General features: G+C 35.1%; 1 protein-coding gene across 1 annotated transcript; it reads left to right on the forward strand.

The window, feature by feature from the left end:
* Positions 1-8,141: 8,141 nt before the first annotated feature.
* LOC145122033 (zinc finger BED domain-containing protein RICESLEEPER 2-like) lies at positions 8,142-8,990 on the forward strand. Its single transcript, XM_079057711.1, has 3 exons — positions 8,142-8,227; positions 8,304-8,886; positions 8,955-8,990. Exons 1-3 carry the CDS (start codon positions 8,142-8,144, stop codon positions 8,988-8,990), a joined length of 705 nt encoding a protein of 234 aa, XP_078913837.1.
* The last annotated feature ends 4,065 nt before the right edge of the window (positions 8,991-13,055 follow it).

The following is a 13,055-nucleotide window of genomic DNA, read 5'->3' on the forward strand; positions in this document are numbered from 1 at the left end:
TTTATTTTCAACCACGAAATCAATTTCTTCAATAAATTCTACTTTCCCGTCGACAACAGCAACAACATACTTTGGGACCTCATCTTCTTCTTTTCTTACGGCCTTGGAGAGTGAAATATTGTCAATGTTGTTTTATGGTTCGTACCAGAGTGCGGCATTGTAGATGCAGATGTCCTGATCTGCTTCGTTGCCTCCACAAGCCTTCTCAATCACATCAGATTCTTCTCTCAAAGCAGATTTAATCACAACAAAATATTCTTGCACAATGGTAGGTTCTTCAATCACAACGGTCTCTCCCAACTATTTATCAAAATCGATCACATCAAATTTTCTTTGCCAAGATTTAGAAAATTTACGATAAGTCGTGATTGGGTAATTCACTAGAACGTACCTTCTTCTGAGTTTACGTTTTAAGGATTCCCAAGATGAGATTTTCTTCTTCCCTTCATGACTTCTTTTGGCCTTCGGTCCTCCATATCAAATCAACGATTCTCCCTTCATCCTCAAACTCGCATTCTTGCAGCCTATCTAATCATCCAACCTTTTGAACATAAAAATTTGGTTGATCTTTCTCTTCCACTCCAAATATTCTTCTAGATCGAATCTACAAACAACCTTAGTCAAATCGTTCTCATTGACGCCTACAACCTTCCTTGGTTGTTATTGCCTTCCTTCTTCTTGCAATCCATGCAAGACAATCAGAAAATTTGGATCTTCAAAATCTATGGATGACAAAAACTAACAGCAAATCACAAATCTGGATTGAAAAATCAAATACAAAAATCAAAGCAACAAATCAAACTCCACTAAAACAACAAATCTTGACAACGAGTGAACTCCAACAAACTCAGCAGGAATTTCGGCTCTAGCAAAACTCAAAAAAAAATTAACTCTGATCGAAATCAAACAAAATTGACAAAGAATGAAATCAAACAAACTCGTCGATCAGAACTGGGCTCTGATACCACATATGATACAAATATGGGGGGTTTCTTTTTGGATTTTTATGAACTCATCGAAAAAAAATAATGATAAGAACAAGGACAATGAATAACTTGCTCGAGAAGAAAATAATAATAGATAGATGTGATAAACAATCTATACCTATAGATTGAATATCGGTGAAGACAAATCAATATATATTGATTTGAATTCGAACCAACTTAGAATATGCATCCTATAAATGACAAAGGGGCGAGTACACAACTTAATAGAACAATGGTCTTTAAAATTCAATTCATTCAACGATCAATCTTATCATTCATTCAAATTGTTCGACACTGGGGCTATATATAGCCTAGCAACGATTACAAAATAAAAGGAAATTAATAAATAAAAGGAACCTATTAATAAAAAGGAAACAATTAAATAAAGGATAAAAATAATTCAAAAATGTCTCTCGAATCTTCCAACTCTATTGGACATCAATATCCATGCAATTAACCATGTAAACTCCTCGCAACAACGATCCCAAGTAGCCTTCACACCCAACAGCTTGCACCAGCCCATTTGAACCAATATGTAAGCACCAGCCCATCAGAACCAATGAGAGGCCAATGGGTTCCAAAGTTCGCATCGCAATTGAACCCATTGCGAGAGTCGAATCCAAGTTCGAGAGTCGCAACTAGAGTTCCAAAGCTCTCATCTGATAGAGTTACGAGGTTCACATCGGATCACACTTGAAGAATCGCAACCAATAACAAAAGACTTTGTCGTACCGATATCACTAGAATCTGACTTGATTCGATAGTTCAGAGTCGATCACATCCAATCGTAAGCATTATTCTTCTCGCACCCAACAACACATTCACAGTGATCAACCTTTTTGCATCCAATAGCCCATTTGCATCTAACATCATTTTCGGAGTTTACCCATTTGTAATCATGACCCATGTTGGAACTTAAGAGGCTACCTTTTGCAATCATATCACCTTAGGATGATTACGTTCTGGAATCATCAACAATACAAGGGTTGTATAATGATTCTGCATGTTAGCTTTCCATCATAGGTAATAACCATAACTCCTATGTTCTTCTAGCCTTTGGGCTCTTTAATTGCTGGCGGTGCTCAACCTTGCATACGCTCTTCAATCTCTATCAGACCTTAAGTCCTAACCCTTGAGTTTCAAGCTTGATCCTTATCGGAGACTTCTGCTCCAACTTAAATGGACTTGATCCATGAATAGGTCCTTTCTTCGACTATCATACTATACTGATGGTTCATTCCCTAATGACCTTCCATCGCATAATGCAATGGCCAGACTCAAGTCTCTTTAAGTCAGACTCTAGCACGAACAATACCTTCCTTCAGGTTCTAATGTGATATAATCACAATCTAGCATGTAGCACTTTTAGCTACAAACTGCTTGATTTAACGGTGATCATGATACTTATATTGATCGCTTAGGTTATCTTGTCCTTTGATCTTTTAACTAACATCAGACTCGATTTGTAATGACCACCGAGGTTGTAATAATATTTATCTTTGTAATCATTACCAAAACAAAGGTAATGATGGAAATAAACAAAATAACTCAACTACTAGTGTCTTAGTAACCTTGTGACTTTCTCTGATCCAAGTGCGAGTCATCTTCTTCCGGTAGTATAGACCTCTACTACCTTTTACACCTACTCATATTTGTACCAAGAATTGCATCGTAGTCATCCAAGTCATCATTCAGGAAAATCATATAGCAACTTAACACATTGGATAATGTAACATAGATATGGATTATATTACTCCTCAAAAATGATTACGATGTTATTCAAGTTCACCCTATACTATGCCTCATTCCTTAGGCTACAAAACATAATACTATCTATATAAGATAGCTACTTTATGTCTTGACTTTCGAGGAGCGGCTTCCTTTTCAGGCATTGTCTGCTTCATCTCTCTCTGCATCTAGGATCATCTGGAATGCCCTCGTTTTTAGTTTTGGTTATGCGTTTGGCTTTTCATCTCCTTCCATCCTTGGGCAGTCATGCTTGAAATGTACTTCTTCAACACATTTAAAGCATACTTCTTTCTTGGTCGTGCATTCGTTAGCATAGTGACCAATCTTCCCAAACATGAAGCTGTTCACTCCTTCAATGCATGCTCAGAAGTATTTCTTTATGCACTTGTTGCACCACTTGGCTTCCTTGTTACCCGCAGACCTCTTGTCGTTGGGGTCAAACTTCGATAATCTTCCTTTCTTATTAGACCTTGAAGATTCCTTTAGCTTCCTTTTCTCTCTTGTCTCATCTTTTTCCAAACTTTTCTCCTTTATAAGGGTTTTTACATTCCTAGCCGCCCAGATGGACGCTTTCAAAGTTGTTTCTAGTGTCACTGTTGGACAAAATTTGGCGGTAATCCATTAGCAAATTATTGAACTTGGAAATTTTGGTAGGGACTAAGTAAGGAAATAGCTTCATCTTCTCCGTAAAAGTTGCAGCATACTAGTTGTTGCTCATCTTGTCCTTCTTCAGATTATGGAATTCATTGTTTATCTCCATAAGGTCTTACTCAGAACAGTACTCTCTTTTCAGCTATAGAAGGAAGTCCTCCCATGACATCTTAATGGCTTCTTCATTGGGCATTGTATCAACCAATAACTTCCATCAGCCTAATAACCCAATCTTTAGCTGTCAGACTGCAAGGATAGTCATCTGTCTATTGCTGCAGTCGCATCTCTCAAATACCATCTCTATCTCGGAGATCCAGTCCATGACTTCTACAGGTGTTGGGGGTTGTAGAAAGACTTGGTGGTTTGCCAGCCATGAAATCCTTATACTTACATACATTTCTCCCAATCCTATCATTAGGACTGTTCCTCCTTATTTCTTGGGGCTCAGGCGGGCTAATAGTTCAACAATATTTTCCCTCCTCCGACTGTTCCTCTTCTAGCTCACGTTGCATGACGAGTCCAAGCTCCTCCTTACCCATCCACGTTTACTTCTATATTCATTTCTAATAACCTCTCCTAAGGATCATCACCTACATCACATTTCATCGCTATAGTCTTCTCCTAAGGTTCATCGCCTAATCATTGCATTTTCTATTTTCATCTCTAAGGACTTCTCCTAATGTTCATCGCCTACTGTGACAACCCGTTATTTTCGTTATCGTAAAAGTCAATTATGTCAAACTTATGGTTTTGATGTACTTATTTAAGGTTAATTTGATAACCTATATGTGTTTAGAACTTTTTATTAGAAGTGTTGCTTAATTTAGAAGTGAAGTACATAAATCCGAGAAGTCTCGCAATCACTAGCCTCGGCCCAAAAACGATATTTTGGTCAGGGTCGCAAACCCTCGCATCTGACCATTTCCTTCGTACCACAAACAGTTCAGCATCGAGAACACTCTTCAGATCGCAAACCCTCGGTTCACGGCCGAAAACTCCTTTGGACCGCAAACTTCGGTCTTATCCCTTCGGTGTGAGAACCAATGCATGTGTCCCATCATGATTTCGGCCCTATTCATATGGGGGACCGAAAACACTTCATCACGTCTACCATTCCAGCCGAAAACACCCTTTTACTCTCAAGAACACCATCCGAAAACCCCAAATTCTCCTTCAACTATCATCGAAAATCCTTTGAATCTCCTTCGGATCTTGCCAAGAACATCAAGTGTTCTTCATTTCATCAAGATCCTCGGCCGAAAACCCTTGAATCTCCTTGTTTTGACCAAGAACACAAAGATCTTCATTGGGCCGAAAACCCAAAGGGTTGGCCGAAAACTCCTTGCAGCGTTCCTAAATCGCTTCTAACACTCTAATTTGTAAGTGAAACTTACAAATTAATCTATTTCCTTAACATACTTGCGATTATATTCAATAACTGTATACAAAAGTATTACGTGAAATGCTTTTAGGACTTGTTTTTTCCTCGGGATCTAACTTGGCGAAACAAACATCCTATATCGAAACTTCAATCGAATCACTCACATAAGGTGAGTTCATACCCCTGCAATTTACCTTTTTCAATGTTTTTAGGGGGAGAATACAAGTAAAACACAATAGAACTGTGTTAACTCTTACATATGAAAACAAACAAACAAAAGATTTCTTATGCTTACAAATATTGTTAAAAATCATTTTCAAACTCTTTTAAACTATTTTAGATTGTTTTTTATTATCAAAATCGTATTCATTTATATATTTATGTATAACTATGCTTTAACGGACATAGGACTATTGCTAAATACATTGACTCCTGTTCCTTGTTTGGTTATGGGCTTAGGGTAGGATCACTAGTCCGACTGTCGGTTAAATCATAATTATACATGCTAAATATATACATGAATATTAAATTTCATTTTCAAGAACATACTTAACTCAATTGCATATGTTGATCAATTGAGTCTTCTCTCTAAATCATTTGCAGTTCAAACAAACATACTAGTAAACTATAATAGGTATAGTTTAGAGATCAGTCATACTATTTTCTAGAACAGTGGAACAATACATGAATCAATACATACATACTATTTCTATTCACTACAAAGTACACTAGTCATTTACAAGAACAAGAAGGAACTTACATACTATAAGTAAACAAGTTAACTAGAATGTGAAACACTATTTCAGGGTATAACAATATTCTTCCTAGGTCATGTTTTGTAACCAGAGTCTCTTGGAGGGAGAGCGTGAGTTTGTGTATAGATCAATATGGGACTGGCCATCCCACAGCTTGCTGCTAGCTACAGTGCGACCTAGGGATGTAAATGAACTGAATGTTCAGCGAACAGTTCATGAACCGTTCGGTGGGAAGTTCGTTTATGTTCGTTTATTTAATAAACGAACGAACATGAACAAGATATCTGGTTCGTTTAGTTAAATGAACGAACACGAACAATGTTGTCGTTCGTTCATTTACGTTCGTTTACTTTCGTTTGTTTACGTTCGTTTGTTTGTTTATTTATGATTATTCTATTATATATATATATATATATATATATATATATATATATATATATATATATATATATATATATATATAATCAAAATAATGATTAAGTGAATTAGACAATTAGTGTTAACGTTGAGAAAAGAAAATAATTTTGTTGTTTAAGCGCTAAAAAAAGTAAAACAAAAGGAAAGTAAATAAAATTATTAATCTCCCAAATCGTCATTCTATTTTCAAATAAAAACTATGTTTCTTGTCCAAGTAGTTAGGGTTTACTTTATCACACGTCTCTGCCTAAAAAAAAAGACGATCGAACGCAGACGAGACGATCAAACTTCATCACGGGAGCATCGGAATTCTGGTCATGCCGCGTCTGGACTTCTTGTCAAGCTTGAGCATCGATCATAGACCATCGTCCTTGTATCTGTCTTCGACTCCGACTCAGACTCACACGAGGAGGTATAATCAGCATGTAAAACATCAACCATAAATTTTTAAGCTCTGTACTTATGTTGGTTATTTTTCTTAACACTTGCATGATAAGATCTGATTATTATTACATGGTAGATGTCTGATGTTTCTTGTAATCGACTGCCTCTTTTTGATGATGATCAATATTTAGACTCACACCCGCCATTCGAATCGACAAACTTTGAATCAAGTGCAAACACTCCAGTGATAGAAGACACTCCTAGCCCTGATGTTATTGTTATTACAGCTGATGATGGAGATGTTGATACAACTGCATCAATAGAAGATCTTGGTGGTGGTACTGAAAAAGCAAATGCAGCTAACAATGAAGAACATATTCCATTTACTAAAAGAAAACGGAAAAAAACTTCAGAAGTTTGGGAACATTTTGTTGATATTAAGTTGGAGGATGGAACAAAAATGTGTGAATGCATCCATTGTAAAAAAAATAAAGAAACATAAAGAAGGAACAAACACACGTTGCTTAGGCATGTTGCGAAAGATTTCCCGGTTTTAAAACGAAAATGAGAGGTACAAGGTCAGTTAAATTTAAAGAAGATTCCAGGAAGGTCTGATTCTTCGTCGATGGTTAGAACTTGGAAATTTGATAATGCTAGGATGAGAAAGGTTATTTCTCATATGCTTATGGTCCACGATTTGCCTTTTAACTTGGTTGAGTATGATTTGTTTAATGTGGTAATGAAATTATCTAGTCCCTTGTTTAACAAGATATCACGTGCATCAATTAGAGAAGACTGTATTTCTAGTTAGGGAATTGCAAAAAAAAAGAGTTCAAAAGTTGTTGAATAATGTCAATCGAGTGAGCATCACTACTGATATGTGGACATCAGGTTAAAATATTCATTACATGGTAGTGACATGTCATTTCGTAGATTCTGATTTTAAGGTTCATAAAAATATCCTGAGTTTTGTTGATGTGCCTCCACCATATTCTGGAGTATGTATTTATGATTCTCTCTTTAAGTGTCTAAAAGAGTGGAATATTGAAACAAAGGTTGCTACGTTGACAGTGGACAATGCTAGAACTAATTATGTAGTGGCTAAGAAGTTGAGGGAGAACTTGAATCTTCAAGAAAAAACCGTCCTTGGTGGAATGTTGTTCCATGTACGATGTTGTGCGTATATACTCAATTTGCTCGTTCAAGATGGTCTCACAGAAATTGAGTCTATTATTCACAATGTTCGTGAAAGTGTGAAATATGTGAATGTGTCCCCGAGTCGATTGCATATCTTTAGTGAGCTAGCTAAACAACTTTCAATGTCAAAGAAGCATTTAATTCAAGATGTTTCTACTCGATGGAATGCTACATATGCTATGTTGTCTAATGCTTTGGAGTTCAAATAAGTGTTTGTAAATTATGTCGATCGAGAGTCCACATATAAAAATTTGCCAAGTGAGGAAGACTGGAAGAAAGTTGAAGATGTTTGCTCTTTTCTATCACTTTTTGAGGAAACTACAAAAATCATTTCAAGTATTATTTATTTTTATATGATTTGGTTTAATAATCACTTTTAGATTAGACACTAATCTGATGCATATATCATACATGTATGTTTATTTTTAAAAAAATTTCTACAAAGTAATCTGATTTATATGTGTATGTTGATTTGACTAAAAAGTAATCTGATGTATATATGTATTTTTATTTTTAATAGGTTCTGAATATCCTACATCCAACTTATTTCCTAGCGAGTTGTTTTGAATAAAGGAAGCTTTGGATGAAGTAGCTTTAGATTGAAGTGAATATATGAAATCAATGGCCATTAAAATGAAGACAAAATTTGACAAATGTTGGGGTGATTGTAATTTGTTGATCTCAATTGGTGCGGCTTTGGATCCAAGGTATAAAATGAATTTAGTTGAGTTATTTGGTTTTATTTGGCGTTTTTTTATTTTAATTGTTACTCTTTTGTACCAGGTATAAAATGAAATTGATTGACTTCTCTTTCAAGGCCATATATTCTGACAACGAGGCTCCTCGACAAATCAAAATATTTCGGGATACTTTGTATCTATTATTCGAAGAGTATGTTGAAGCCTATAAAGCATCAGCTATTGCTTCATCAAGTAGTGCAACAAGTAGTGGTGATGCCGCTCCCAAGAGTGGTTTTGCTTCTTTAACCAGGCGGTTGGGTAAAGGTCTTAAAACTGGGACAGCTATTTATGATCAACATATTAGAAGTGTTGATCGTTTTACTGCTCCAAAATCAGAAATTGATACTTATTTGGAAGATGGAGTTTACATTGGTGAACCAGATGTATATTTTTATGCATTGGCATGGTGGAAAGAGAACAACCTAAAGTTTAGAATTCTGTCCAAAATGGCTGCCAATATCTTGGCAATTCCGGTCACTACTGTGGCATTTGAATCTGCTTTTAGTGCTGGTGGGAGGGTTATTTATCCACATCGCTCCTCTTTAGGAACAAACATGGTAGATATGCTTATTTGTGGAGCTTATTGGTGTAGACATTATTATGGGTTAGAGAAAAAGAAAAACAATGTATATTTCTTATTATTTTTCTTAATATTATGAATTTATTGAGCTGATAACTTTTTGGTGTGTAATAGAAAAATGAGGATATTGTATCTATTGAACTACCTTGAGGACTAAGATGATAACTAATGTTCTTTATGGTAAAGGTAAATAAATTCTATATACTTTCACTCTCATTTCTTTTTTAGATAACTTCAATAATTTTGATATAATTTATGTTTATTTGTTAGTAGAATGGATGCTGAATTGAAAGAATGGATGCTGAATTGAAGGATAGGCTACAAGGGAAATGGTTTTTGTCTTTTTTGAAGTATTATTTGGTTATTTTTGTATGGAATAACAAAAAACTAAGTAAAACTTTATTGTAGTGTTATGTTTTTGTCTAACAACTAAGTAGAATGTTATTATTGTATTGAAATGTTAAACACGTGTTTGTTTTCGTTTAAGTTCATGGTTGTTTATTTATGTTCGTTTATGTTTGTTATATGTTTGTTTAAGTTCGTTTGCCTTTGTGTTTGTTTAAGTTCATTTGTGTTCATTTATGTTCGTTTATTAACTAAACGAACGAACATAAACGAACACGAACACATTAAGTTGCTTAACGAACGAACACGAACATAAAAAGTTTGTTCGTTTAGTTGTTCGTGCTTGTTTGTTGTTCGGTTAAAGTTAAACAAGCCAACACGAACAAGCCTCTGTTTGTGTTCGTTTGGTTCGTTTATAGCCCTAGTGGGACCTGCAGGTCTACGGGTGACAAATAACATATCATTTTCAACGCCTGAAGAACGCCGTGTTTTATACTAGTCAATAAATCATGGTTATAACCTTATTCACATTAAATTTTAATTAACCAACTCGGTTACAAGGCAGTTAATTCATTCGTAGTGTATTTTAAAACAATACTACTGTAAACCTTCATTTTCCATTACAAACATACAGTGATATTCTCACATGAGCAATGCATACTATTTTTTTTGTTAAGATAGTTACAAATATGGAAAACATACATTTTATACTATTTCAAGTACAAACATACATTTTATACTATTACAAGCACAAACATACATTTGACACTATTACAAGAGAACAAACATACAAATAGTTGGGTCTTTGGTAGAAGACTACTTTTCATTTTAAGAAGAAAATATAGGATTTTCTGGGAAGTATACTAACATTTTCATAAAACAACTACAAAAATTTGACACTAAATACTTATGAACTCACCAACTTAAATGTTGATACTCTCTTTCAAAATAACTTGTACTGTCAGGGAACCAGTAGACAGGTACTCTAGCACAAGTTTTAAGAAGACGGAGCATGTTCAAGACTCGTCTTTTATTTTGATGTTACATTTTTGGTGTCATACAACTATACAAATAACACACATGTATTAACTATATTATTAATGCAATGAATGTTGTTGCTTGTTTTACTATTGTACTTTGTTATGATACTATACATGACGTCCTCCTCCCTCGAATATTTTCGCCATCTCGGTTTGGGGTGTGACAGATTTGATGGGTTTTGAGCATTCTAACACTCCTAAGTGTACATGCAACCCTAAATACCTTGGATCTATGTTTTCTCTATTATACATGCAAATATGATTATCCAAGGTATTATCCTAACTAGCATACCAAAACATTGATACTAGGATAATAAAATAGATAGAATACATACCTTGTTGTTGTTGCTTGACTCCATGAAGATTGAGAGCCTAGTGCCCCAAGTGTGACATCTCAAATGGTTCACACAACATCATGAACTCTTGGAATAACCATGAGAAGAAGACATACATGTTTAAATCGGCTAGCCCTCAAAATATGTATCACTAGTGCCAATTTCTTGAACTAAAGGGGTTCTTATATAGTGTGGCTATTAGGGTTACACCATGTAACTCATGACTTTACCCATTCCTTATGCTCCATGGGTTTTAACCTCCATGGAGTATCCATGGATCACCACATGGGTTAAACCCAACATAAAGGAACTTTGGATCATAAGCCCACATATATAAGAATGAATGATTTACACAATCAATCCCCATATATTTAATTAGTCTCTTTTTGATCACTAAATTAAGTCCAAATTAATTCTTGATCAATACTAATTAAATAACATGATTTCATATTAATATATTAGAACTTATAATATATTAATATGTCACAAAATGTCTTTTCCTCATAAATGGTCTATCCAAATGTTCCGATGCCATGCAACCCAAATGGACCATGCCGAGTCGGGTCAAGTACATACCAATTATAGTTATGGACTTAGACACTAATCCAACAGTCTCCCACTTGGATAAGTCTAAAAATATTATTGCCGCTGTCGAACTCTGACCTTGTAGATGAACTCTGACCTTTGTCAATGACTTGTCCATTAGATAAGGGATCATATATTCCTCCATTCTAGATATCATATGGACTGAGACATGGATTATAATCATTCTCTCTGTCCAGTTGTTGTTTCCCGATTTCCGATTTATGACGATTGACTAATTGAACAAATCAAATCAGTCCAGGCCCGGCCGAGCACTTACATTTGTCATCACCAAATCATCGAGGGGCCCACAGATATCGCTTTTATCCCGAAGGTAAAAGGAATGGATAAACTTCGAGTCATATGGCTTGTTCTACTACTTGTTGAATCATACACAAAGGCACGTTTTATAACACCGAGTTACCGAATGCGTTTTCGTGCAATCAATGTACAACCAACTCATAGTAACAACTCATATCTCTAGGTTTGAAGAATATAAGATATTATCGTCTCATGATCACTCGTGATAAAATCCATGAAGTGATTCCAATGAGCGCAGGTTGAATCCAATACTTAGAAGTTTTGAGCACTAATGAGTGTTGTAGCCCCTTGTCCAACATCTTAGACCTCTACAAGCCAACCCATGACAGTCTTGATTCATATCTACTTCCAACATATGACCGACTGTGGATAGTTTGAATAACTTAGTCAATCAGGAAGAACGACCTAGTTATTCTGGAAGTCAAAACATGCAAAATGAAACACAATAATAATAGAATCTAATATGGTATCAAAACCTATGAACATAAATAAAACACCTTTTATTTATCACCATATGATTACACATTATTCATTGTATACTGTTTCAGCTATCAACTTTATTCTTGAATTTAAAACAATAGTTGTCCCATGCTCCAAGCATGTACACTATGTTTTCTAAACACTAGTCATGCCATACACCAAGTATGCATACTATGTTTGTCTATGATCTTCACTTTGTGAATTAGATCAATTGAACATAACTCCAATGATCCTCTTTCACAGTCCCAAATCCTTACTGCAAATGCAAGAATTCCAAATTCATGCCATTTACTGAAATCTGTTAGATTCTAAACTTATATGCATTGATCCTCCTGTAATGATTATGCACAGAGTCAGAAAGACTTGACAACAACCATTACAGAGCATTCCAAAGGAGATCAGCTCCTTGGAAATATCCTTCGTGCATTAAGTTTCCTAATCTTACACAGATTGAATAATTTCCAACTTTGAAACATTTCCATATTCCATTTCGACTATCACTTATGAACAAGAGTTGCCTCCTTACAGATTATGTCAATATGGTCCTTCCAGAATTATCACTATACTTCTAACTGTCCTTGAGCAACCAATCTTTGGTAAACCTTAGATTGTCCTCGACAATTGCTTAATCCTTTTAGTCATATCCAGTTCTAGACCTTTTCCCTTCTTAATGCCCCAGGCATTTGGAAAATTTTAGAAAGGATAAATATAGCACATGTAATCGATCCTATATCTGAAGCATATGGGACTCGAGTCATGATGTCTCACATAAAGACTAAACCAGTCTTTTGCTATAACATTTCCATTTCTATTTGCCAAGTTCTCATAATTCAGATTATGAAAAGGGATGCCGTAATCATAATCGAATTTTAGAACGCAAATAATGGACCCATATATAGAATTTCCTTATGTTGAGCCATTCCAACATGAAATTCATATATATATCCTTGACTAAATACGATTAAAATCTCAATCTAAGCTTTTAGAATTGAAATGAAGTATAATTTTCTCTCCCTTAATTATAGTAAAACAACTTTTTCAACCCCTGCAGCCTCACAAATTGAAACTTTTGTTTTCTATAATTAACATTGCTAACTTGCAACATTTATCAT

This window comes from Lactuca virosa, chromosome 6, assembly GCF_052849685.1.
Source record: "Lactuca virosa cultivar CGN04683 chromosome 6, Lactuca_virosa_CGN04683_v6, whole genome shotgun sequence".
NCBI classification, from domain to species: domain Eukaryota; kingdom Viridiplantae; phylum Streptophyta; class Magnoliopsida; order Asterales; family Asteraceae; genus Lactuca; species Lactuca virosa.

Bases quoted from the DNA above. Each gene is read 5' to 3' on its own strand.
- LOC145122033 (XM_079057711.1), top strand. From the start codon at position 8,142: ATGGCCATTAAAATGAAGACAAAATTTGACAAATGTTGGGGTGATTGT. The intron at 8,228-8,303 runs GTATAAAATGAA...CTTTTGTACCAG, and splicing joins GGTGCGGCTTTGGATCCAAG to GTATAAAATGAAATTGATTG. The intron at 8,887-8,954 runs GTATATTTCTTA...GGTGTGTAATAG, and splicing joins TAGAGAAAAAGAAAAACAAT to AAAAATGAGGATATTGTATC.